Source organism: Eutrigla gurnardus, assembly GCF_963514095.1.
Source record: "Eutrigla gurnardus genome assembly, chromosome: 8".
Classification (NCBI taxonomy): Eukaryota; Metazoa; Chordata; class Actinopteri; order Perciformes; family Triglidae; genus Eutrigla; species Eutrigla gurnardus.
In genome coordinates this window covers 21,610,414-21,638,085 of record NC_139922.1, presented here as the reverse complement: position 1 = coordinate 21,638,085, position 27,672 = coordinate 21,610,414, and the positions used below count along the sequence as shown (strand labels likewise).

Sequence of the window (27,672 nt, the reverse complement as noted above, 5' to 3'; positions counted from 1 at the left end):
TGACCGTTTATTGATTTTGTCCTCTCTGCAAAAATATCTGTGCTATCCCTCCATGCTTTTTTTATGTGTGTGTGTGTGTGTGTGAAAATGTACTGAGATATCATTAAGGATGACTCACCTTAAGTCAAATTTTACAAGTTTTCAGCCTGAGGTTAGATACACATCAATTAGTTTAGTACAGTCAGGTGTTAATGTGAGAAGAAAGGTAATAACACCGCTGCTGGTAAGATTATCAAGCCTTTTTTGAAGAAGAAGAAGAAGAAGAAGAAGAAGAAGAAGAAGAAGAAGAAGAAGAAGAAGAAATAAAGAACGATGACCAACTGCATTCATCTATAATTATTCGCCTACTGAACGAAATTAAACTTTATGGCACTCGAGTTTCACTGTGAGAGCAAACAGTGACCGTGTAAACCCCCCCGTGCGTGATGCAGCCAATGAAAACGCTGCTGACATCCCCAGCCGCGGTGCATGCTGGTAGTCGTAGTTGCTGCAGTCGCCCGCAGCCCGTCAGCAGTGCAGCGCTCGCTGCCGCGGAGGACTACAGAGCTCCGGGTCCTGGACCAGAGGCGGCGATGCGTTGACAGCGGTTTGACTGAGAGAAGCACGGCGGCACAAATACCGTCCGTCTCGGGTTGTCGTCTTTTTTTTTTTTTTTTTTAAACGCTTCCTTTAAAATAAAATAAAAAGTTGACATCTGTTAAAATGCAGTCCGAATCGGGAATAGTTCCCGACTTCGAGGTTGGAGAGGAGTTTCAAGAGGAGCCCAAAACGTACTACGAGCTGAAGAGTCAACCGCTGAAAAACAGGTCAGTCGTTTTAGCTGCGGACAGTTATTTCCCGAGCCGGAGCGGGCTTTGGTGCTCAGGTGATAATTAGGCTGCGCACTTTCTGACTTGTTTGTCCGGGGGAGGGGGGGTGCTGGGAGGGGGGTTGCACGTATGAGAGGCCGCTGGTGTCACCGGAGCCGGTCCCAAGCTCGCGGACCGGGACTCCCGTTCCTTATGGTTATCCTGCCGGCGTGGAGTTATGCAACACTTGGGTGTTGTCCTGTCAACACCAACTTCAAATATTAGCTCGCGGAGGAGCAGACGGGTCACTATACGAGATGCTGCTCAGCCTCACCGGCTGTGGGTTTGGTGTTTACGTGGGTTCACCTGGAAATCTGCTTTTTATAAATGCCTCCGCGTGGCAACGAGGGTGTGGGACAGAAAAAAAAGAAGTGCAACCTGCAGGATAACAATAAGTTTCATTAGTGGAGTGATGTTTCAGTTAAAAACAGTGGAGATGATGCACATGCTTCTTGTAGTGGAGCTTTTTCTCAAAAAGTTAACTAGAGCTTCTGCAGTGTGAACAGAATAAATGTGGGTCGTCCTTTTCCGTGTATGTATATGAATTATTGTGTAATTATAAATAAAGTTATTCTGCATGTAATAGTTGGGTGAAATCATGACATCACACAGTGACAGTTCCCAATAATGGTCTCTGGGGACATGAAAACAAACTGAGTGATTTATCAGAAAGCTATGTTCTGCTTTGTCGTGGCCTCTCCTTACGATCAGTGTTGAGCTGAGTCAGGTCTATGTGGTCTGATTTGACCTTTCACCCCTTTTCTGGAAGCATTGCACAGTAAGTGTGTTACGCCCCGGTCTGTGTGGTGTGATATTCACACGCTGTCCACTCAAATGACATACAATCTGTACGGGGGTCTCAGGGGTGCTTCCACGGAATAGTTTGATATGTCTTGTAGAGAGTTAGATAAGAAGATTGACACCACGCATGTTGAATTATCAAGCCAGGAGACAGTTATCTTAGCTTAGCATAAAGACTGGTAGGGAAACCAGTCTTTACAGGGCTCTGTCCAAAGGGAACAACTGTCTTCTAGCACCTCACAGTGACAACAAGACTCCCAGAATTACAGCCACTCTATTGATCCCATATTACAGTTATTTTTATATATATATTTAAGCATAAATAAACCTAAGAGACATAGAAATAAAGGACTATGTGTTATGTGCATATCGCTACTATATATAACACAATATATGCAAATAAATAAGTGAATAAGTGAATAAAAAAACATCTGTCTTTATGTTTAAAACAGAGCTAGACTAGCTGTTTCCCACCATTTTCAGTATTTATGCTAAGCTGAGCTAAACCAGCCGCCGGCTGTAGCGTCATGTTAAATGGACAGAGGTGAGTGGGATTGATCTTCTCATCTATCTCTCTGGCAAGAGAGCAAATAAAAGCCAAAATGTCAAACTTGTCCTTTAAAAAAGGGAAAAGAGAAGCATTTAGTGTCTTTCTTAGCAGCTGACAGAAACTCGTCGTCATTTAATGGAAGTGTTTTGACCGCAGTTATATAAATGCGTCCTAAAAATAGCCGAATTACCAGAATATTTAGAGTATGGGTGAGTTTAATGCATTATGCAACACTTTACAGCTGTGATCCAACTGGGAAGTTGTGAAACGCAACACATTGCCTCTGTGATGCTGATGACGGTGATGATGACGACAATACATCTATAAACAGAACGGTGTCTGTATTTTGTGTCTACACGTCTCCATTATGTTGCTCGGCGGTCGTAATAGGCCTGCATGGCTTCATTGTCAGCGGGAGACGCACAGAGGACAGTACGCCACTGTGTTCACACAGAGCTCTTATTGCAGACGTTCGCTAGACTCCTGTTATTTTTTTCTCCCCCCCCCTTCTGGACATTTTGTTGCAGATTGGAAGTTTATCCATTTTCTTGAATCCAACCAAAATCGTAACTCAGGGCGGAGGAAAGAGTCGATGCCGTGCACAGTGCTAACCTTTAACCCAGTGGTGCATTTTTTAAACTAATTTCTTCATTAGTGAAATGTCATTATGCTGTTACATATACAGGAATCTGAGCTGTGCTGTTGCAGGCAGAGCAGTAGTGAAGTACCAAACGTTGTTTCCTTTCCTGCCGTTTCCTTCGGAATATGTGAAGATGTCTGAGCAGTTGTTTTTTTGGTTTATTTTTTGTATTTTTTATTTTTTTATTGATGGTACCCCACTTCCCCTTCCTGTCACATGAGGATGATCCAGCATAATAAAAGTCACGATGACCGTGCTGTTGACACACACTGTTGCGCAAAATGGATATTATTAGTTTGATTGATTATTGGGGTGTGCGGCGTCTTGCCATGACCACTGCCCCCGCTGTTTCTAAATTTAAAATATGATGTGTGACGAAATGTAATTTCAGCTTTTCAAAGACGTATCTGTTTCCTGGAAGTGTGCTCATTGGCTGGACAGTGATGCAGACGATGTACCAGACGTTTTATGCCCGACATAGACGCGAGACAGACGGCGAAACAAGTCTTCTATTCAGTGTAAATAAGCTGCATAAATTTAGTGGATGTGTTATATCTCAAACTGTGAGTCGGGGGGGGGGGGGGGATTTTATGCAGGATAACTTGGCATGCAAAGTCACGTTGAGGCTGGATGTCTTAGTTTCTGACAGATGGGGCAAATTGTGACAGAGGCTGGATATTTTTTTTTTTTTTAAATGCTCACATGAATCCACATTTTATCTCAGGCATTGAATGCGTGACAGGATCGAAACGAGACTCTTTTTTTATGCTGATTGAAAACCTTTCTAGCTTATTTTTCTTTCACTGCTTACAAGCCAAACTTCTGAAAATCACATTTAATGCCTGAAAAATATTCAGTTAGAAATTTAAAAAATATTCGGATTTAAATCAATTTGACAATAAAGACTGATAATATGATCAAATATTCAAAAACAACCTTTAAAACTCGGCAGTTTTTTTTTAGTGGTTGGCTTGTCAGTCATACAAATACTGAACATTGCAATCCCAAAATGCATGGTTATCATACCTATAGTAGGATGCAGATTGGTTACAAACGTGGGTGAAGATTTATGGAAATGGCAATAGAAAATAATTAGAATGAAATCTGGCAGTGACAGAGGCGAGTCAGAGGTTGAGGGTCATGAAGGTCTGTGTTGGGAACAGCCCGTTCCGGAGGGTAATCCCAGACAGAGAAGGTGAAGGGTTTCACATGACGGAGGGAAGAGTTTTAATGACACAGACAGGTGTTGTAGCTGCAGTAGAAGTCAGTCTGAATGATTGTTTTTTGCTTACCATTAATATTATTATTATTGAGTACTAATAATAGCAACATGTTATCTTTGTCACCCTCTGTTGGTGACCGGGTGGGAATGCAACAACACTTAAAAATATATCACTTCCTAGGTCACATCCTGCCGGATGCAAAATGTTGTAGCTCTTAGCTAACTATTATTTTCGTTATTGGTTCGTCTGAAGAATACTTTCTCAATTCATCCATTGTAATTGATCTTTGAAATACAATATCTCAGAGCTTGAAAAGCTTGTGTTGAGGAATCAGAAATAAACCCAGTTTGCTTTCATTTATTTGACAAAAGAAAGTTGCAAACCCTCACATCTGAAAAGCTGAGACACGTCGATTTAAAAAAAATGTTTTGCTTAAAAATGACAAATGAATGACAATTAATTAACTAATAGTTTCAGCTCTAACATTTTGTGATTATATGAAGACATTGACTGTTGCTTTCTATGTGAAAAGAAAGCTTGCGGCCTTGAACATCCTCCACTGTAGTCTTTGAAAAATAACTTTATTTTATTCAAATCCACTTGGATGTCCACAAGGTTAACCCAATTTAAAACATAAAATCCTCCTGATAGAGCCTGCATGTAAAAAAAAGGGGAAAAGGGGAATATATATATATGTTCTCCCTTCAAAATGCATATAAATCTGATTCACATTGTTGGATTTTGAAGGGAGAATATATTCCATCGTTGGGATGTTTTTTTGACATTTCGTGCTGGCTCTATTAGGATTAATTTTATGAGTGGGAGTATTTGGACCTTGTAGACATCCAGTGGATGTTACAAAATAATCAAACTCACCAGATGTAGAACTAGAACCAAGTAGTCCAGCCTAGAGTGGAGCTCCAGTCCTCTGCTCAATTGTTATCGTCCTCACATCGTGCACTATTCCTGTTATTCTTCACATGGATGAGGAACCATCATGAAAGGACAACCAGGAAAGCACTTTTCCTTCTTCCCACCCCAAACAAATCTCAGCCCTTTGTTCTCCAGGCCACGCCCCCTTACACCTGTGATCAAGGAGCAACAAACCACCTGACCAGGAAACCATTCTTGACAAACAGTTGAAGCATTGTGATGGGGGATACTAGGTATGAGCACCCCAGAGGTTTAACCCTGCAAGGCCTTTTAGAATTACAACCATCTGATTTAGGGTGCGTTTCAATATGCCAACATGCTTCCTTGATCATAGACTTTATATATTTTATTGTGTGCAGCACTAATATACTATACCAATAACAAGTGACATATATGAGGGCTGTATATGATTACTCCTGTCTATCTATGTGATATTTGCACTAACTACAACTTAAGAACACAAAAGGAAAGGCTGGATTTGTAGAGTCCATGCCATGATTTGAGATTATTCCAAATGTTATATCGAGGGTGCTGATAAGACCTCGCTCTCAGCTCCTTCAGAGGCCTCCTCGCTCCTCGTCTACTTGAGGTGCATACAAGCGACTGAAGGATCGCTCATGATGGCGGCGGCGGAACAGTTTCCCAGTCAAGCGAGGTGAGGGAACAGGGGTAGAGCTACAGTCGGTCACAGCTTTAAGCAACACTGTTCAGAAACACTTTGGCAATTGTCACATAAGGTCAGGAAAACTCTAACTCGGTTGCATACTTCTTGTCATGGTTATTGTGCGTGGAAAATGAGGGCTGAGTCATGTTTTCCAGATGTGAATGGTTTCCTTTACAATGGGAGAATGTGTCGGTTGTCTGTTATCGTCACATCGATAGGCAAATCATCATCAAATTCGTCTTAATAGCTGCTTTGTCGTGTTAGTACAACATCGTTATGTACATGAGCTTGTAACCATTATGGACTCAGTCAGCCTGTAGGAAAATCTCCTCCTGACTGTCCTTGGATGCTCTGTTTTCCCCACGTTGAAGCACAGAGGGAGGATGGGGAGCAGGAAAAGGAACAATGAAAGGCACCTAACGTAATGACAGAAATAAGACCTTCCCTGGGTTGGACGTATTCATATTTAGATAGATGGATTTGGATTATTTTTTACATTCTATATACAATCAATCAAGAAAATAATTGGCGGATTTATAATTTCAAAGCTCATGTAAAAACTTTGCAAATAGACTTCAAAGGCTTCTAAATAATCAGACTTATTTTTGCAACCCGAGGAGTCGCCCCCTGCTGTCTATTAGAAAGAAGTCAAGTTTATGACACTTAAAGCTTCACTTTTCAGACACGGAGGCTGCCACAATGATTTGTCCCAAAAAGGGTAAAAAAACAAACAAAAAAATAAAACTCAATGTATCACCACTTTGTTTGAAAAGCTACTTTATATTATGAAAATAGCTTTTTATTAGTCAAATTTATTAACCACCAAATTGCCTGGCCTCCGGATACAAGGCTTAATATCGGTTTGCCCTATCAGCTACAGGAGGCACATGTTTGTTATTTTGATGCTGTGTTGGTTTTGTACGTTGATGTTTTCCATAACCATATTGTATTATGCAGAAACAGTCTCACTTTTTGCATGTCAATACAGAGCTTGCACCCTTAATGGTTGAACGGTTGAACTAAACTTGTTGTGGTTGTTTGTACAGTTGTTTGCCTCTCTCTCTCTCTCTCGCCTCCCACTGGTTGTGCAGTCCACATAATTGATGGTCCAAATTTGCCGCTTGCATACTGATGCTTCCCACTATCAACTGGGGGGGGGGGGGTGTTTGCCAGCTGCAGCACTCTGGGGTGTTGTGATCAGCAGGGGAGCGCGGGTGGATCAATGTACTTTCATGTTGGGTCATAATCACCGAGCTGTGCCGCAGCTGAGAGGTCGTGTCGTCCGGCCTGATCCACTCGAAGCACCTGCAGTCTGGAAGAGACGAACAATAGGAGACAGGATCGTCCCCAAAAGCTTGTTGCCTGTTGTTGCTCTGCACTCTCACGCCATTGTGTATTTCTGCCCCCCCCCCCACAATACAGAATTATATGTCAGGGAAAGTGCAGTGAGCTTGGAGATGAAGGAGGAGTCGCTGGTGGGAGAACGGTTACGGACGTATGTGGCATTTTCTGTCTGGATTTTATTATTTGAGGTGTGATTTAAAGAGATATAGAAACTTAAATTGAAGATATTTGAATCAGTAAAAGTGTTCACACAGGTTGTGCCTGTTGGTCTTATATCATATTTCTGTATTTTGCTAAACGCAACTATGGGTGCTTGTGTATGGTGAGTGTGCTGCTTCCACTCCCAAAACATAGTTGCTGATTAAATTTTTGTTCATTTTCTAATTGATTAATTGACTAATTGTTGCAGCTTTAGACACATGATGTTTCCCTGAATTTGATCATATTTGTAAAAGTTTCATACCAGTCTAGGATTGGCCACTCATATCTGTACACACAGGACTTAAACTCAGATCTAAGGTGAGGAGCAGATAATAATAAAATAATTCAAAAAGAAAAAAGCAGTTTAATCTGGGAAGTGCATTGTCACAAAGAAGAAAACACTGTTTTTACCTCCCACAAAGTTGGCGTGTCGGGGATACGTGCAGCGACTAAAAGTTGCAGCTGGTTGGCTGAACGTTGGCGTCTCCGAGTGAAACAGTATCTGTGTGGTTTTGAGGCGGCGTGTCGGTGGGCAGTGTGCTTCCAGCGGGCGCTGACCCTCTCCTCTGCACAGGGCTGGTCCTCTGCCTGGGACTCTGTGTGGCGATTGGAGATTCCAGGCCGGGCCCCGGAGCCTCCCCCCTCTGACACACTTTTAGCGCTGCGCCCCCAGCATGACTTTCATTGCTCTCCAAGGGCGGGTGGTGCACCTTCAGGAAAACACAAACAGATATGGAGGCCGTAGGAGTGCAAGTGTACAGACCCTGCTCATTTGACTGTTTGTGAGTATGGCGTGCCAGCGTTTGTTAAGGTGTGATTTTGAAGTGTGTATGCGGCGATATATAAACACATGAAGGACAGCGTGCACGGACCTGTGTGTGGGAAGTGTATATATATATATATATACACAACTGTAGCTTCTGGAAGTGTCTCCCTGTGCTGTGTGTTCTGGGTTAAATACCTGTGGCTCAAACTGGTTCTGGTTAATAATCAACACCATAATTAATAGTGTGTGAAACAAGCAAAGACTTCATTGCAATCGGTTATTGATTTCTAACTTAGAAGTGAGCACCTATCGATTTTTTTGTGTTACTTTGAGAATTAAGTCACATTTTCTAATAGATGATCATAATCAGTTTGAAGATGTTTTAAAATAAGAAAGTGCATGTAATGCCTTAAGTTGTTAGAAAGATGTTGTACCGTTATTGTCCATTAGGCAGAGCTATTCGCTCCACTAACTAATACCAGCCCCAGTGGTGCAGTGTGTCTGTTCTACATATTAGTTTTCCTTTCACCATCTCTTCTCTCTCCGGGCTTCTACCATCACTCCATTCACTACTCTGTTCGCTGCCGTTAAATCCTGCAAACACTCAGGAGTGTGATGGAGTAGGGTGAGCAGAATCGGAGGAATCATGAGTTGGGTGGGTGGGGCCTTTTCAGCACTGTACAGCCATTGTTTTCTTTTTTTGTTTTCTTTTTGAGGATACACACAAACATAACAAGGTGTTTGTGTGTGTGTGTGTGTGTGTGTGTGTGTGTGTGTGTGTGTGTGTGTGTGTGTGTGTGTGTGTGTGTGTGTGTGTGTGCGCGCGCACAAGAGTGAAAAGGTTAAGAAGGACAAAAGAGCTTTTTATGTGTTTCAGTGCTGTTTGGCAAAACTCCACCAAACAGCCCGAAAGAAGAAATACACAGAGGCTTCTGGTCATTCACACACACACAAACACACAAAGTTAATGTGACAATCAGGTGAAAGCTAAAAAAAAAATGTCCCTTAGCTTTTTATTTGGTGCTAAGCAGATGTTAGCATGCTAACATGCTAAACTCATGTGGGGAACATGGTCAACATTGTAAGTGCTTAACCATCTGTGTCAGCATGGATCGGTGCAGGAATGAGTCCGAAAACCAGGAGATGAGTCAGCAGTTTTGTACTTCCCGTTCCCTCGTCTTAAAGTCAGAGGGTTTTTGGTTAGAAAGCATGAAATAAGGTCTGCGGCTAACAAAGGCTGAAGAGATGTTAATGTATAGTTCTAAGACAAAATATGCCCGTAAATACCCCACTTGTGATTTTTCAAACCGCTATCTTACTTTAAAAAGGCGGTTGCTAATAAATGGCTAAATGAGGCTAATTAGCATCCTTTAGCTTATTTAGCTTTAGCTTATTTTCTGCATTAAAAGAAAACCCAATGGAAGAATCCAGTTGACTTTTTGTCGAGTAAACCGCTTAGAATTGAGCTCAAGTTGGGCCTAATCAACTGCACACAGCTGCTAGCGTTATTTGAAGTACAGTTTGATAGGCTTTGCTTATGCAAAAAAAACGTATCATCTGTTTGGCTGATGCCACAATGTCTGCCTTCAAGGTGTCACAACACTTAAATGTTCTCCCTTTGAAAAATCCAATTTATTATTTAGAATTATTCTAAGTCCTCATTGAAATTTCCCTTGGGATCAATAAAGTATCTATCGATCTCTATCAATAGAATGACTTAAGTTAATTCTTAAGTCATTCTAACAGATGTGATTAATAATGGATGTATCCTCCTCAGCTACTCAGCATGCATGGAGGGTTCAACCCCAAGTCCAGCACTCTGAGAATGTACACTTAACAAGCAACATCAGGAAGAAGGAACATGAGGAGCTTGAAAAACACCAAGGTCTGAAAGAGGAGCCAGAAAAGATGTGAGAGTAAAGGCAACAGTGGTGGTAGTCGGAGCACCCGGGGCTTAACCCTGAACTGGGACAGCAGATTCCAGGATCAACACCCGAGATCTCTGTCCTGAAGAGGAACAGCTAAGATAGTATGCAGAACCCTCAGGCTCCCAGAGGACCCGAGGTTGAAGGAGGAAACACAAGATCGCCCATGGGGCAAGTGGGGAATTTATGTATATACACACTTTTTATAATATTTATATTTATTTGCTTCAGAACTTTAGTAGTGGAGTACTAATACTCAAGTGAAGGACCTACTTTAATTTGACATGAAAAGCCAAAAAAGTATAATGGTAAAGGTCAAAACACAGCATCAGCATCTGTTCTAAATATTCTTATGTTCATTTTTTTTTCTAAAGAAATGCACTTTTTTGTGTTTATTCTAACCATAAATGTGAGGGAAATTAAACCACTGTTGCCTAGAAAGTCGACCACTCAAACAGTGAAGCAGATTAAAGAAAGAAAGAAAGAAAGAACAAAAAAATCAAAGGATTCAGATCTGGCAGTGGAAATTAACAAAAAAAGAAGCTTTTTTAAGATTAGATCCAGCGACTTGGGGGAAACTAAAGGGATGAAAGGAAATACAATCGCCCAAAGTCACACAGACAAAGGAATTATGCATATTGACACTGATTCGATGTACTCGGTGAAGTACAAAAGAAAAGTTTGAGCGACCCGAACTGCTGCGCTGCTTTCAGAGACCAAACTGCCGCCTTTGTTCTGCTGTTATTCATTCATTAAATCCACCAATAATGAGGTTAACTGCATCAGCGTTGTCTCCAGAAATGAACGAGACAGTTCTGGGTGTAATCGTGTTTGACTGTAGATAATGTTCAGGAAATGTGGTTTTTACGTTATATACCGTGGCATACAGTGCTTTTCTCTCTTGTGCAGGGTTCAGTGGGTGTGGTGTCAGACAATGAGATTATACGCAGCGCTGGGGAGAGAATTATGGTATGTTGAAGGCTCAACACCCACTGAATACGCTGTAGACCGGAGCTGTGTTTGACTCCGCTGGCTAATTAGTGCGATTACTGCACAGCTGGATTGGCCAGACGTTTTACAGAGTTTTGTCAAAAGGATCACTCTCTCGATGGAGGCTTCAGCCTGACAACTTCTGCTTCAGCAGTCTCTCTATTTTAGGACTGCTGGCCTCTGTCTGGGGAGCAGCCGTCTAAATTTAAGGAGTAGGAAAACTGAAGCAACCTCTTTACGAAACGGTTCCTCTTTTTCTGTTGCATTTCATGTAATAAAAAAAAGTCAGACAGTCAGACAGTTCAGCCGTTTGGAATTTAATTGATTCTTTGACGCTGGCGGGGGTTTAATTTGTGATATTTATCTTTCCAAGAAATCAAAAATTAATACAGAAAAACAACACTGCAACCAGTTTTTCCTCAATTATCTATGAAATGCCAAAAGATGGTTTAAAAAAAAAAACTAAATCGCAATTTACCATGCTCAAAGCTACGTCTTCAAATTACATCTTTTGTCCGACCGACGGACCGAAACCCAAAATCATCTCAAAGCTCTACCAATGGAACGTTTGAGAACGTTTGAGTCCTTTAATTAGACAACCTGTTAATGGTTACAGTCATAACCATTAACAGGCGTGTAATTAGACGCTGATTCGTTTTCAAATCAATGCTTCGACTAACCAATTTCTATTTGATCTCTGCTCCTTCAGCCATCCTCATATTGACCTTTTATTCCATCTGCTTTCCCTTCATCTCCTTCTACCTCTCCTGCCCTCTAATCTTTCTCCTCTCTCGTCTCTTTTGCTTGACCTCTCCTTCGCCGTCTGACCTCTCTCTAAACTCACTCCGTTATCACTCCCTGTCTTTTCGCCTCTCTTCACCTCACCTTAACAATCGGTGTGTCTGTGTGTGTGTGTGTGTGTGTGTGGGGGGGGGGGGGGGGGGGATCTGCTTTCCCTTGCGATCTTCACATCTCTCGCCGTCTCTGCTCATTCACCTGGCATCCTCTCTTTTCTTTTCTCTCCTCTGCAAGCAGCCCGTCGGACCAGCACGGCTCCTCCAAGCCCCCGCTGAGCTCCTCGGCCATGACATCACGCATCCTGCTGCGGCAGCAGCTGATGCGGGAGCAGCTTCAGGAGCAGGAGCGGCGGGAGCAGCAGAGACAACAGGCCTCCCAGTGCCCACAAACCACGGCGAGCCAGACCCCCGCCATCAACGTCAGCATCCCGGTCGGCACGCCGCCTGCTTCCCAGGTGCCAATGGAGGTGCTCAAGGTAAACAGGCGTTCTTAGTTGTTGATGGGAGGAGAATGTGGCAGCGTGTAGACATGTCAGGCTGTAAGTTATTACAGTGTATGTATATAAAGTTTCCACCTCTGGAATTAGAAGATGCGTGTGTCACGGTTGCAGTCTGAGTGATCCAGGCAGCGCTGTATTTATAGACTATTGACTCGTGTGTGAACACACGAGCGAACAGTCAGGCAATTGTGGTTTTACTATAACTGTGTGTAAAAGAAAAAAAAAAATGAGGGAAAAAAAAGACAGGAGTGAGTGAAGTGTGTTAAAATGCGTATATGGGGATTATCTTTCCTGAGAGAATTCCTCTTTAATGCATGCTGTGCTTCCAGCCATTGGATTTAGCCATCTTTAATCCTATTTGCTCAGCTAGATTCACATCTTTTCATAGCTTTGATTCCCTGGCAGTCCGAGGGACAGGAGACCGTTAAGGTTTTCTGTACGAGCGGAGAGCGTTTTTTTTTTGTTTGAGGGATCATTTTCGCAACACAGTTTGGTAAGTTTTTATTCTGCATGTGTTTTCAGAGAGTTAGTCATCTTTTTGAAGTCTCCACAGAGGTGTGCTCGAGTGTGTTGCTTGGCGGTAAACATGTGTATCGGAATTTCTGTGTTGAGTCTATTTTGCGGTCACGTCTATTCTTTCGTTTTTCGAGCACATTTTGCTATATTTAAGTGATGATGGTGATTTTGGAGGATTTCAATAACACAACGATTTTAAGGTTTAGTTGGAGTTTTTTTTGGTGTTCCTGACAAAGCATTTAAGTAAGTTTTTTAATCTTTTGGAGTGTTTGGTATTTACCGTTGCGAAGGTGATGCAAAGGTTTGTGGAGTTTATCATGAAGACACACACATACCGGTGTACTCTTGTGTGGATGTTTTTACCTTCCCATGGCTTTTAGATGTTCTGTTTCTCTGAGAAAGTAACAAACTAAGCTTTTTGTTTTTGTCATCGTTTTCCACGTGTTTTTTTTCCCCCCACTCGGTTGATTTTTTAAAGGCTGTGCGATTGTCGACAACAAATATAGAATTGTGTTTGACTTTCTACTGTGATGAATTCTACAGACTTAAACTCAGAAGTGGTTGATTGGACCCCTCAATTAAAGGATCCATCAAACAGTTAATTGTATAACCTCACATTAGGTGTAGTATAAAGTACTGATCTGCTGGGGGCTATTGAGTAATCTTTGTTGATCTAAATCCATCCACAACACAATCAGAGATTTCATGGTTACTTGCTCAGCCACGCTTTCATCACCCTGGATGTGTGTGGCATGGGCCAGCAGCGACGGACAAATACAGTATATCCATTGAAAACACGCAGCATAAACATTACTTACTCTCCATAATCTGCTGCTCTTTGAGAGGTTTAGGGCACCCCCTCCCCACCCCCACCCGAACCCTCGCCCTGTGTACAATACATCAAGTTAGAGTAATTTCTCTGCTTTGGCGAGAGCTTACAGACATTCTTCATTGACTGAAGTCCTCCAATGAAAAGGCCGTTCCAGCTTGGCGCTGTTGAGCTGGGTTAACCTACTCCCCTGTCTGTGGGTAGATTAGCAGAGTCCACAAAAAGCTCAGGGGTACCAGGCAGAGCTGCTGGACCTCAAAAAGTGCAAACATTAAGCTCAGATGAGTTTATCTAAAGACTGATTGGACCCTTAATTAACCAAGTGACCTCTGACCTTCTGGGGAATAAGTAAGGGATCAGTTTAGGGATCAAGACAAAGGCGAGCACAGCCTTACCACACACCGAACGCTAATTCAGTGAAGAATGCTCGTAATTAGCCCCTACTGCCTTCATTCCATGGCATGTTTAAGAGAAAAAACCACTGCCTGGAGATGTATGGAGGATAACTTCCTAAAAGGGTTAAATAATGATTTCTTTTTTCAAAGGATTTATGGTGCAGTGAAAAGAACAAAGTACTCCTCAACCCTGCACAAAAATGTATGTTTCTTTTGGATTATACACTCGGTGTAGCTTGTACACATCAGAAAGTATACAAAGATGTCGGAAATACACATATTGTGCATATTAAATACTTTTTATTAAGCTAAATCAAAATGTATGGTTAAAACGTGGTGTAAAAATATTTCGTGTGCATTGAGTCATTTCATGAATGAGTCACGGCAATGTATTGTTAGCTTTCCAATTATTACTATAGCGCTACACTATGAGTGTATAAAGCAGCAAACCACACAGTCAAGACATATTTTTCTAAGTTTTAAATGTTAATTAGAACACCACATCAATCACGCAGGGACACCTGGTTTGTGTTCCACATTTCCGCATAATAGCATGACGACGCGTGAGAGGTGGAGAAGACCACAGGTCGCTCTGACGGTGCTGCTCACATTAGCATCACAGTTGTTGTCTGCGAGTTCCACAGAGCACGTTAGCAGCTTAACGGCGAGACAAAGTGGCCTATTCTTCCAGCCGGCATAGCAAATTGGTGCATACTTGTTAATGTATCCTGGTAGGACCATCATGGAATGCCCAAAGCATGCAAGTTAAAAAAAAATACAGATCACTATTTGTCAGCTTGTCCAGCGTCCTCCCCGAGTACAGCAGGCCGCTTTGTGCGGGTTTCCATCCAGTGTCTCGGACTCTTTGAGGGGTTATGTGGCCCTGGGCTGGAAACGAGCTGATAAACAACTAGCTGTCTTGTTTGCTGTGGTTACAGATGCTGTGAGTTTGCAATTGACGTCACACTTCCTAACTGTGTATTTTGGAAAGAGTAAGAAGTCTCTTTAATCTATCGTTCTGCTCGGGCTCACATTTGCATGAATTAGAGATGTATCGCAGTGTATCGAGGATAGCTTATAATACACGCACACCACCGTGTTTAGACTCCTTATACATATTTTATATACAGCGACAGAAGACCCTGTAGAAAGTCCAGTGTTTATAGATGTGCCCACTTTGTGTACGCAGCACAAAAAGGATCCTTCATCACTCCGGGGCCTTTCAAAACAGATACTTTTTCATCCTCCGGACCAGTTCACCCTAACAAAAGCTACAGTATGTGGCCTGTTGATGTTCCGCCCTGAAGGTCTGTGACCCCCAAGGGGACTCCAAAGAACTCACAGCGTCATGTAATGTGTGTGATAATTTCGGAAATCCCTCGGGACAAAAAACAAACTAACGCTCCTTTGAATGTAAAGACAACATCCAAGTAAATGAACAATGAGACACAGATTTTAGGGTCATACGAGACAAAGGGAAGCAGTGAGTCCTCACATTCGAGGAGTCGGAAGCAGCAAGGACAAATATTTAAGCGATGAATCAATTCAGACATGTCGCCTATCATTTTCACTTTGGATGACTGATTGTGAGATTAATTGCTCCCTAAATAAAATGTTATTGAAATTGTGAAAGATTCCCCTTCATGATTTCCTTCTGGACTTAAATGATTGTAGAAGAAAATAGAGTTGCAGATTGATTTTCTGTCTGAAGACTCATTTATAGATCATAAATAATTTCAAACATAAACATAACTTCATCATAAGGAGAAGAAATCCAACTGTCGCATCGACTGACATACTAGGTCAAGTGAGCTATCATATTTAGGGATGTGGTTGGGAGATGAATAGATGGACAGGAAAGAAGCAAAACAAACATATTCCTACTTTTCTTTTGTTTTTAGCCTTTTCTAATATTTGTGAAACAGACTGAGCTCTCATATTTAGTGGCATCAGTAGTGGATCTAAAGTAACTAAAAGAAGATGCATATGCTACTCGTTTAGTGTCTGACGTGAGTGTAATGCTGATATTAAAAAGACCGTAATGCTTCGTAAAATATAGAGGAAACATCTCATAGTGACCTCCTTTGTCTGGGTCAAATGAGTTAAAACAAGCAGATGAGTATTAAACATTTTTTCTCTTTTCCTCATGCAGATTACCAAGTAATTGACATTTGTAAATTTGTTATGCGAATACAAAATAATGAAACAGGCAATTGATTGAATTGTTTTAAACTAGGGCTGTCAATCGATTAAAGAATGAAATCAGACTAATCACAGGGAAGCTGTGGATTAATCACGATTAATCGGCGTTTCAGAGTATATATGAAAAACTTCCCATTTTCTTTTTATATTGTTGTGGGAACGGAAAGATAAATGACAGAATACCACCACCCCCACACCAGATACTTGCTAACAGTTCGTCGTCTATTGATTGTTCCATCTTTGTATTCTTTATACTCAAACGTCCCATCCAGAGAGCCAAAAGTGTTCATGCACTAAAAAAACAATTCACAAATGAATTATCCTGCATTAACGTGTTCATTTTGACAGCCCTATTTTAACGGCTTTTCAAATGACTCAAATACTTTATAATACAGTAAAGTATTACATATGGAATGTAGCTTACTGTAGTTTAAATCATATTTAGGCTAGTCTGAAACAGTATTGTGATGTTAAATCACAGTAAGCTCAGTAATGTCTATAAGCCACAGCTTGGCGATGGATTCAGTGCATTTAAAAAAAAACTGAAAGCCATAAAACATATTGTAGGACATCATTACCTAATTTAAAAATAAAATGTAAAATATATATATTATAAAATATAATAATTCCTTTTGTTTTCATGTATAACAAAACGGAAAACTGTAAGAAGACTATTTGATTAATATAAGCAAATGATCCATATAAGCATTTAATCACTTAAACTGTGATCACTGTAAGAATGAAAATAATGAGTAATATTATTAGTGATACATTCATTTAAATCCCATAGCATTGAACTTTAGAATTTAATGAAACACAATAACAATGTCAACACTCAAAAGTGCGTCGAGTCTGTTCTTAAATCCCACTTAAGCAAACATTGGTGAATGTCAGGATCTTTGTGAAAAGTTTGAAGAAGACATTTCTTCTTAAAAGCAGTTGGTGAATGACCCTGTTGTTTTTAATGTTCTTGCAAAGAGACGGGCAGTATCTCCTACAGCTCCTACGGCCACCACGTTGTGGTGGTCTCTATTTTTAGATTTTAACAGCTATCAGTTCTGTGGCTGTGTGGATTTCTCAACATGCACAGACCTGCTCCTTTCCTTTGGTCAAGGAAGGTTCAGTGTACTCTAAAAGGGGCTAAATTATTTTCATTAATAATCTGGATTAGATTTCTAAATACTCATTGCATGCGTTCAGTCTGTTTCCAGGATTAACGCCCCTGCGTTCCGGAATGAACAAGCATATCATTTTTTGATAACGCAACGCCTGTGGTGACTTTGATTTTCTTGTTGATGACCTGATAACAATAGAAAATAATCACCGATAACAAAACTACAGTTGAGTCAAACGCCACAATGAGAACAAAGTAAAGACTAAAGGGGTTGAAGTGACCAACATTAATGAATCTCATTGTTTTACACTTTAGCCCCAAAGCATGGCATTGTTTCCCTGAATGAATAATTGTCTTTACGACCCTGTAATGACGCCATACGCGTGTGATACCTCTCACATGAGAGGTGAACAATGACGCTGAGTTTGGTGAAGTGACGTGAGGAGGCCACGTAGATGCAGAGGCGTGACTACAAACATGCACATGTGTGTTCAAGTCACTTTATGTTATCTAAAGCATTGCCATGTTTCACGAGCAGCAGATAGCGAGTATCCCTGCCCAGCAACACAGCACGTCAATGTCATTTTTGTTCTTTTCCTCGGGCTCCACGTGCTATAACAGCCATGTCATCTCAAGTGTCGGGTGCAGACGACAGGGGTTTTTTACAGAAGCAGTGGGAATGTCTGTGACCTCCTCAGCCCCATTGAACCCATACTTGATCAGAAGAAATACAAAACATTTAAGTAACGAAGGCTGGTGCTCGTTTCCAGATGCAGTGCTTAAAAAAATGATATTTAGAGACACAAGGAGAGGCAAGCAACAGACATGGATGTAAGAGACTTCCATTCTTTATGGCGTGTTGAAATGTGAAGTCGTGTCAAGCATCCACAGGGTTAAAAAAAAAAAAAAAAAAAAGTGCCCTAGGCAAATTTCAGCAAAAGAGGTAGTCTTGCAAAACAAAGACACTAACTGTTTGCAGCACATCCTGACATAGTGATAAATTCAGATTTGACATAAAACAACATGAATTTGAAAAAGCTCATTGTACTTCCCTAATGTGCATAACTAATTACGTTTCTTGTCTTTTAAAAGATGAGCTGGATGTGTCTGTCCTCAGCGTGCTTAGTCTTCTGGTGCCGGCGACAGGAAAGCAGCTACTGCACTCTGGATAGATAGATAGATAGTTTGGATAGAAAGTTAGACAGAAGTTCCGGTTTTATTTCTCAATCCTTTTTTACTGTAAATGATGCTTGAGCTACTTGGATACCAACCTTATGAGGTATGTTTTAAATTCAAGTTTTTTGCGGGTTATTTTTTTAAATGATATGTGGTACATGACGTGACAGTGTGAGACTATATTCTAGGTCTGAAAGGGGCGACTTTCAGAGCATTATTACAGCAGCAAACAACGACTTGCTATTTAAAAAGGTATAGAGCTCTACCTGAGCATTGAATCCCTCTGTGTGTGTTGTTATCCGAGCTTGACATAGCCTGGTGTGCTTTTAGTGCGAGTTGGTGCATGTGAGCGTGCCCGACTCATTACCGGCCGCCGCTCTCATACCGGGGTCAGAGCTGAAGAGCGGCTCAGGCATCGCTATGTTTAGAGCCACTGAGAGGAAATGGGCCTGTTGAGTAATTAACGAGTACACGTGTTATGTATCTACATTTTTGTAAATCGGTTGTGTCGTCATTTCAGAAACCACAGAATCGCAGGCAAGTCAGGCAATTTTAAATATAGACGTGAGAGAAGCAGCAACGTGAGCGCAGAACTGTTGAATTTAAAATGTGTTACAGCCTGACAGACGCTGCCTTTGAAGTTTAATGTGCCTTCTGTAGCTTCTCCGGATCATCACTGCTGCGTGGGGAATTAATGATCCACAGGAATCAAATGCATCCATAACCAGGGAGTGCAAAGACGGGTGTGCGTGTAATTTTTGTCACTTAAAATACGCTGACTGTACATTCATGTGGAAAAAGCAGAACCTTGTAGCTAAAGAAAAATATGTGGAAGTAAGTTTACTACCGAGACTCTTTGAGATGACAACACTTGACAGCGTCTCAAAAGAAAAATGCATAATGCATCATCGGGTTTGAAATCTGTGCCAAGTTTATTTTCATATTCTAGTCAGTACCCTGCATTAAAAGGGACAGGCTTTGAGGTATATATAGTCTCTAGTTTGTATATATATATATATAAATATCTAGTCTTTTTAATCTAATAAAAGACTGCAAGAATAATTGAAAGGGGGATTATTTGAAATTAACATGATTTATATCCGATATCTCATTTTTGTTTTTTGTGTTATTTCCCCACCAAAAGGTCCAGACTCACCTGGAGAACCCAACCAAGTACCACATCCAGCGCTCCCAGCAGCAGCAGGTGAAGCGGTACCTGGGAAAGCTTGGCTCTCAGGTGTTGAGCTTGCCCTGCCACAACCAGTCCTCTGACCACGGGGGCATGCCGCCAGGGCCGGGCAACAGCGCCCCCAACAGCCCTATGGCCTTACTGACCCTGAACGCTAACTGCGAGAAAGAGGTGACCGATTGTGACCCGTTTCTGCTTCTCGCAATAAAACGCGTAACAGTGCTGTTTTGTGGTCTTTTATTCATCCAATCAGACTCATCTGTATGTCATTCGCCCTTTATGTGGTTTAGATGGATGATGTCATCGATGACATCATTAGTCTGGAGTCGAGTTACAGTGATGACATCCTCGGCCTGATGGATCCAGGACTTCAGATGGCGAACACGGTATGTGTTTTTCTGTGTGTTTAGAGGTAAAAACATCCAATAAATATGAATGATACTTAATGAAATATCTCAGTCAGCCCCAATCAGCTAAGACGCTACAGTTATTTGAATGTTCAAGAGACTCGAGGAAATAGTCCCACGTGTAACCCGCCCGTCTTTGCCGTGTCCCCTCAGATCCCCGTGAATGCAAACCTCATGGACATGTATGGTAATCAGGGAATGTCCCAGCAAGGTCTGCCCATCAGCAACTCCTGCCCCGCCAACCTGCCCAACATCAAAAGGGAATACCCGGGTAAGCAGCCAACCCTCTCACAGCAAGCCACGTATAAACGCTTCAACGCCCGGCTTGAGTCCTCAAATTATATCAAGTGTTTACAAATCTGTGAGCTGTGAAAATAAACAGTAATGGCCACTTAGCTTCTCTGTTGCATTGGATACATTAAGGCTCTAACAATGCATGGGAAGCTCTACTCTCCAGGCCTTTGTGCAGCTCGTATTGTTTTACAGTCCTCGTGTACGGGGATATGTTTTTCAATGTTTTTGTATCCATTCTGCACAATTTTTAATATTAAAACAAACTATTTGTCAAACACAGTTTCACAATCCCCGGGCATCATGCATATGCTGGATAAGTCTGGATCCTGCGGCAAATTTGACAACTATCAAAGGCCTGACGGGTTCCCCGTGGGTATGTATGGTTAATTAGCTTCCAGCACGTTTGAGACTTGCACTGCCTCGTGGATTATGTTGATCAACGGAACCTTTCTTTTTTTCCAAAAGCTGAGGTCAGAGCGATGGCAAAGGAAAGGCAGAAGAAGGATAACCATAATTTGAGTGAGTTTTAATTGCTCTTTATATATATATATATATATATATATATGTGTGTGTGTGTGTGTGTGTGTGTGTGAGTGTAAATGTTTGAAGGTGTGGTTACGTTTGCCATAGTCACATCTTTTTTACTTCATAAGAAAATTATGACATTTTGAAAAAAAAAAATTATAAATTTAAATATACATTTACAGATGATGTTTCGTCAGCTAATCGTGGATTTTTTTTTTTTCTCTTTTTATTCTGCAGTTGAGAGAAGAAGACGGTTTAACATCAATGATCGAATCAAGGAATTGGGAACTTTAATTCCTAAATCCAATGACCCGTAAGCCACTTATTTTATTCCCTCTTTTTTTAAACTGTATTTCTTATTCAAGACATATTTAGTTTGACTAATACACTGCAGTTGTACTTGATAAACTGACTGCGGTGAACACTCAGTCCAGTCATCGATCTAACCTAGGATGGGTGGAATGAGGAAATGAATAATATTCATGACTATAATGGTAAAAAAGGGAGATTACTAACTATGATTTTTTAGTTCCGAGTATTGAAGGAGTGTCACACAATTCATATTTGTTCATGTCTTAGAACTATACTCACATGCCCATCCTGTATACGTACAATGAAAGTACTACTAGTCGCTGTAATCAATCCTCCACAAAGCAATCCCTTCCTAATGGGATTTTAAAGTAACACACGGACCCTGTTCTGTGCTAAAACGTCCTGCTGAAGTTAACGTGAGGCTTCAGTCGACTCTAAGTTGGACAAATCGATTCAGCATATCGTTCCTCCACCGCAGCTAACCAAGGAAACTCTGTGGAAGCACGAAGAAGGAATTTTGTACCAAAAAACACCGGAAGTTACCCAGTTGATTTATTTAAGTAACTGCTGTCCTTAGCAGACATGGCTTATTGCTGATTGTCTGACATCAAACATGCATGTAGGCTGTACAAATAACGGCTCCTCTGATTTTCAGGGACATGCGCTGGAACAAAGGCACGATCCTGAAGGCGTCGGTGGACTACATCAGGAAACTCCAGCGGGAACAGCAGAGGGCCAAGGATCTGGAGACTCGGCAGAAGAAGCTCGAGCATGCCAATCGACATCTGATGTTGAGGATACAGGTAAACCGACTTTCACCACGTCTAGTTATCGGAAGGTAGACTCAACAGAGTTGTTGACAACAACATGAAAGGGATAACTACGGCATGCGTCATGTCTAGGGAGTATAAAAGAGATGGGATTGTAGGAATAAAGAACGCCTCCGTTTACGTCAGAAAGAATTATTACACTTTTATGAAATGAGTCAAGCTTCAGGGAAGCAAAGGCCACGTTTATTATCATCTTGTAACTAATTGAACATTTTCAGGGGGAGGTGGAAGAAAACTTCACTGACTAAACTGAATGCGTCTCTCTTTCTGTGGTTTGCAGGAGTTGGAGATGCAGGCGCGGGCTCACGGTCTGGTCATCACGTCATCGGCGCTCTGCTCCGCTGACCTCTCGGCCCGGTCTATTAAGCAGGAGCAATCTCTGGAGGACTGCCGCCAGGAGCTGTACGTGCTCCACCCCAATCACCAACACCACACGGCATGCACTCCGGAGACGCCCGGATCCCTGGAGCTAAACGAAGGCCACGGCAACTACACGGAGGGCCACTACAGCGTTCACGGCAAGCCGGGCGACATCCTCATGGAAGACACCCTGTCACCGGTGAGAGGGGGGGACCCGTTGCTCTCGTCCGTCTCCCCAGACACCTCAAAGGACAGCAGCCGCAAGAGCAGTGTGAGCATGGATGAGAATGAGCAGTGCTGTTAGCACCCCCTACTGGAAGACACTCACCCTGCATCTCCAAACATCTCCACCCTGCTGCCAGTTTTCCTGTCAGAAGGCAACACACTCCCAGCTGCTGGAGAGGCTTTCTCCTGTCTGTCCTCATTTGTTTGTTGCATTACCCCTCCTCCCCCCTGTGTTTACATGTGTTATTTTCCATGCAATTTTGTTTGTATTTGATTTTTTTTTTGTAATATATATATATTTGTCTTTTCAAGCCCTCAACTTTGATTTCAAGGACTGATTATGAAGTATGTTTGCTTTAATCAATACATTTATGACAATGAGTTACAAAAATAGACGTTTTTATATTTAAGAAAAAAATATATCTATTGATTCCAAAGAATCTATCAATCATGGTCAGATATGTAGATATTTTATGTTGAGATGAACACTGCTTTTAAAATCACTAGCAATAATAGAAGAAGAAAATCTATTTATTACTATAGTGCTTTACACTCCTCGTGTCTTAGATTGAACTTGAATGTGCCAATGCCTTATTAAGATGTTTATACATCGATGTTGTATTGCTATGCACATTTTTTTGGCTGTTAGCTGAGTCTTTGTCAGTCTTCCAGTTGAAATTTCTTCCTTGAAAAATATTAATCATTTGTAGATTTGATCTTATTTATGTATCTATGTAAACAGGACTTTATGTACACATTCCCCTAAAATTTTATTTATAACAAGGCATTTAAAAGAGCCTTTTAGAAAAATGTTAATATGTCTCCTTCAAGATAAGGTGAACAAAATCTGCATTTAAAATGGCCGATTGTAGGCTTTTATTCCGTGTCATATTGAGCAAGAATCAGCTCAACAAAGTCAAGTTTCATCACATTTATGCACCCGTCAACCATCCAGTTAAACATTCTTTACTGTAAAAACTACTGAAATACTTTAATTTAACTAATTAATTAAAAGCAAAATTAAAAAGCCTGCTGTAGCCCTGACACACACACACAAGAAGCTGATTTCACTTTATAGATCTGATAGTAACGTAATTCTATATATGTTTGATTGATGATTACTGTGAGATGAAGATCAGAACCGTTTTATTGTATTCTTGTCGATGTGTGATCAGAATAACATAACTGGTAAAAACTACTATTTCAGCCCACACAGCTTCAGACGTGTTGATGCGAGTGCTGAGTTTTTATAATTGTCCATTTCCTAAATTATTGTTTTGTTGGACACCACTGTGGTGACGTTTCATATTCAGGATGGGCTTTTTTTTTCCTTCCATTATGTGAACATTGATATTGCCAAGGAGTATAAGGAGACTGCTTTGTGATTTTGTATGACATGCATGACATTGTCAAAACACTGGAATGAAACATGGTTTGTTCACCTTTTTTATCTAAGCATAAACTATTGTATTTGGCTTTTCAAATGCATACAGATTATTGTATGAGATTGTAGATTCTTTATGGTGTACGGTTGTTGTGTATTTCAGCATTTTGTTTTCAACCGTTGTAGCACATTACATCAGTATGCCTTTGTTATTAACTACCTGCCATACATTGAGAGCCCTGTTACAGCAGCACAGCCTCCATTTAGTTAAACTATGCAATGGTTAAAGTTGTGCCTGTTGTCTCAACAATGTGATCTCCTTAGGAATTATTCTAAAACAGTGTAATTATCTTTTTAATTGATTTAAGTGCCTTACAGTCATTTCTGTTACCCTGGTGATGTAAAAGGAGTTTAGGCAGTGATGCAAAATTTTGTTGATGTTTATACCGGTGCTTGGTATTTCATGGATTAACTGAAGAGTGCCAAATTACTCTAGGAAGCTGTAGGAAAGGGTCGTTAGTCAGTACAAGATAACACTATAAGCCTCTTGGACTCAAGCCACAAGAACTGGTTTGTTATGTTGAAGCCCCAACGTGTTCAGTATTAAATAAATAAATAAGGCATTATGAAATATATAGTCATGAAGTAATTAGAGTTAAAACAAACTGAAATAATTGAATAAATAATGAAAACTAATTATTATTATTAAATGTTATTTCATCATTATTATTTACATATTAACTGTTTTATTTATTTTTTATTTGTTTTACATCTTGTACAATTTTTTAACTTCAATGTGCCCTTTTTGAAGTCTGTTTTTACTTAATGGCATTTTCCCCCAATGACACTTTTCACTATACCCACTTTTTTGGAAAAAAGAATGTTCACCACCACCATAGCCGGACAGGCTTTACAACTTCACAGAATGTAGCTATTGGGCTCACATTAGCTAGAAACTAAGCTGTAGCAACAGCCACAGAAGCTAACCGCTACTTTTATTTAGCAAAACATGACTAAAAATGCTACCTGGCTACCTAGCTAGGTCGGCTAATACATTTGCATTATATAGAGCCAGTGTTAACAGTAGTAGATAACTCACTCATTCAGAGTCATCTTGGCAATGTTGTGTCTCTGAAGTCATTCTTCAGCCAGCTAGCAGTTGCTAATCTTGCTGAGATGGTGGAGATATGTGATTGGCTTAAACTGCACTGAAGAGTTGCATTTTTGGGGAGGGTAAAGTGTCAACAGGGGAAAGCAATGCCATGAAAATAATGATGAAACAAAAATTCATACTAATGAGTTGAGTTATGACAAGTAAATCACATCATTTCACTAGTGGCGTGGCTTTAGGGATGGCAGTCCACCACTTGGGCCCAGATGGAAATAGTACTACCACTATTTATTGGGATTGCTATTAAGTTTTTGTACAGACATTCATTGTGCACAGGGGATGAATCGTTATTAGTTTGGCGATCCCCTGACTTTTCATTTAGTGCCACCAGCAGTTTGACATTTTTGGCTGTTAGCGAAATGTCTTGTGCCTCACAGAGCTGCCAGCACGGTTGTAGACTCCTTACTCTTGTACCATTTTACTTGTTTATTCATATGGATTGTTTATTTCATAATGTCTTATTCATGTATTTAATATTGAAGACGTTGGCTGTTCATTTTGTTCTTTATCTTTATTAAGGTCAAATTCTACACTGAAGGCAGTGTTTCCAAAGCACAGAATATTCAGCGTACGTTTAAGACTAGTAGCCTATGAATGTAGTTCATTAAAGTGACGACTGCCAAAATATGTTGCCAAAATGATATTTATATGAAAAGGTATGAATAGCTATTTTAATAGTTTAGCTAATGCACCTGTTAATGTCGTTTATCTTCCTTAGTGACGAGCAATACCTGAAATATGATTGCAAGCAGGCCATTGTAAGTGAAGTTATGTCCTTGCAAACATTAATTTGCCAAAAAAAACAACAACAAAAAACAACTGAAGATCTACCTAATAAAAGCTTTTCTGGAGTTTCAAACTGCATCTCGCAGTCTTATTCTGTGGATGGAGATAGCTCAGCTAGTGAAGTAGCATGGAACTTCTGTCATGTGGTTGAAAATCCAGAACAAGCTAGTAGGTGGATCTGAAGTTATTTTTTTTCATGGGTAAATTACAACTTCAGTGGACTGCAGAATGGCTTTCGTGCTGAAACCAGTGCCAGCTACCAGGCCTTAATAGTGCAGGCTTGTAACATTGCCCTTCAACTGAACACACATCAGCTGTTTTTAATGGAATAAAAATCACCCAAACCCTGAAATGTGACAGATTAGAATGAATATCAGCATACGATGGTGGCGCTTAATTTAAAGCCGTCACTACGACTGATTCCTCATAACTGATCTTCCAGTTGTTAAATAATATGGCACATTATGGGTAAACCACTACTGAAGAACCACGTAAGCTCAGTTTTGATCTCTTCTGCTCCCTCTCATTCCTGTGGTTCATACAGACAACGTCCCCTGCTGATGTTGCTACCGTTTTTATTGTTGCAGATTATGCGAGATGAATCAACGATGTTACTGTACGCATCGGTTTCAGATTAGTGAACTCAAACCCATTGGTACTCAATGTGGAAACTATCTTGTGAGAAATATTAAAAGTTTTATTTCAATGTTTGGAGAGCTTGTATGTGTGTTTTTGTTTGTTTGTTTTTTGCTGCTAATGCTTATGGGTAGGTTCTGGTGGTTGAATGGGTTAAACTCAACTTCACCAAGGAGACTGGGATTTGAGTCCCATCAGAAGCCTGAATTTACATTATTATTTTCTGTTTCTATACCTCTGTGTAGTTCTGTTTCTTACATTTAATCTTAACAGAGAAATTGCCTTTTACCTGTTTTTGTTCAGGTCAAAGGGGCAAAAAGCTTGTTGACAGACAGGTAGTATTGTGTATTATTATACCTGCATGTCCTGTGGTGAGAGCTGTCCTCAGAGATCCAGCAGAGTCCTTCAGATGCCCCTTGGGGGGATTTCTGTACCCGGGCCACGGTGCAATGGTGCCAGACAGGCAGCAGGGGCTCCAGGCCCAGCATGCAGGGGATGCTGCACTCCCTCTGGTCTGCTGTCAGCAGCCCCCTCTGGTGGGCAACATACGTCACATATCGATGTTGACCGCCTCTCCATGAAGCACTGCCGGCAACAACCAGTCAAAAGAGGTGGAAATGTCAAATTAATTCATAAATGTTCACCGTTCATATACCTATAATCAGAAATCTACTCAGAAGCTATTGAACTGATTGCCGGTTTAATAGGAAATGTCATGGATTATCATGTTTGTTGCTGGTACTTGTAGGACACTCCAGGATCTCCTGAAAGTCTCTTTTTTTTTTTACTTCTGTGGACGATAGACAATAGCATGTCCACTCAAACTATCATCACGTGTGAACAACATATGAATATTCAATAGAAGGAAGAACCAAAAGCATTTTAGTCTGCTTATTATTTGTGTTTATGCTTGCCTTCTTGGTTTTTTTTTCTGAGCTGAAATTCATAGACAAGAAAATTGGTTTCTGCTCGCTAAAAAATTCCTCATCTAAGAAGCAATTTCTCTTCAAGAACTGCAACCTACAATATGTCCCCCTAAAAATCAGCAAAGCACCCAAATGATGGGCCACAAGGCATCAGATTCCACTAAAAGGGCATGAACTTACATGAACTTTCCCTTTAACTTTAACTTTGAGCTA

The 27,672-nt window shown here is 40.8% G+C and overlaps 1 protein-coding gene across 4 annotated transcripts; it reads left to right on the top strand.

Moving 5' to 3' along the window:
- Positions 1-657: 657 nt before the first annotated feature.
- Positions 658-26,597, top strand: LOC311017369 (microphthalmia-associated transcription factor-like). 4 transcript variants are annotated; one of them, XM_084015649.1, is made up of 10 exons: positions 658-806; positions 11,921-12,158; positions 19,559-19,774; positions 19,894-19,989; positions 20,164-20,281; positions 20,585-20,677; positions 20,770-20,823; positions 21,067-21,142; positions 21,797-21,944; positions 22,252-26,597. In XM_084015649.1, the coding sequence occupies exons 1-10, from the start codon at positions 703-705 to the stop codon at positions 22,633-22,635; spliced, it is 1,527 nt and encodes a 508-aa protein (XP_083871775.1). In that variant the 5' UTR covers positions 658-702; the 3' UTR covers positions 22,636-26,597. The 4 variants fall into 4 exon arrangements, with proteins under 4 accessions (XP_083871775.1, XP_083871774.1, XP_083871777.1 ...); XM_084015648.1 differs by having other exon boundaries at positions 677-806; positions 11,918-12,158; XM_084015651.1 differs by lacking the exon at positions 658-806 and adding an exon at positions 7,868-7,986.
- Positions 26,598-27,672: the final 1,075 nt, after the last annotated feature.

Bases quoted from the DNA above. Each gene is read 5' to 3' on its own strand.
- LOC311017369 (XM_084015648.1), top strand. From the start codon at position 703: ATGCAGTCCGAATCGGGAATAGTTCCCGACTTCGAGGTTGGAGAGGAG. The intron at 807-11,917 runs GTCAGTCGTTTT...CTCCTCTGCAAG, and splicing joins AGTCAACCGCTGAAAAACAG to CAGCCCGTCGGACCAGCACG. The intron at 21,143-21,796 runs GTAAGCCACTTA...TCTGATTTTCAG, and splicing joins ATTCCTAAATCCAATGACCC to GGACATGCGCTGGAACAAAG.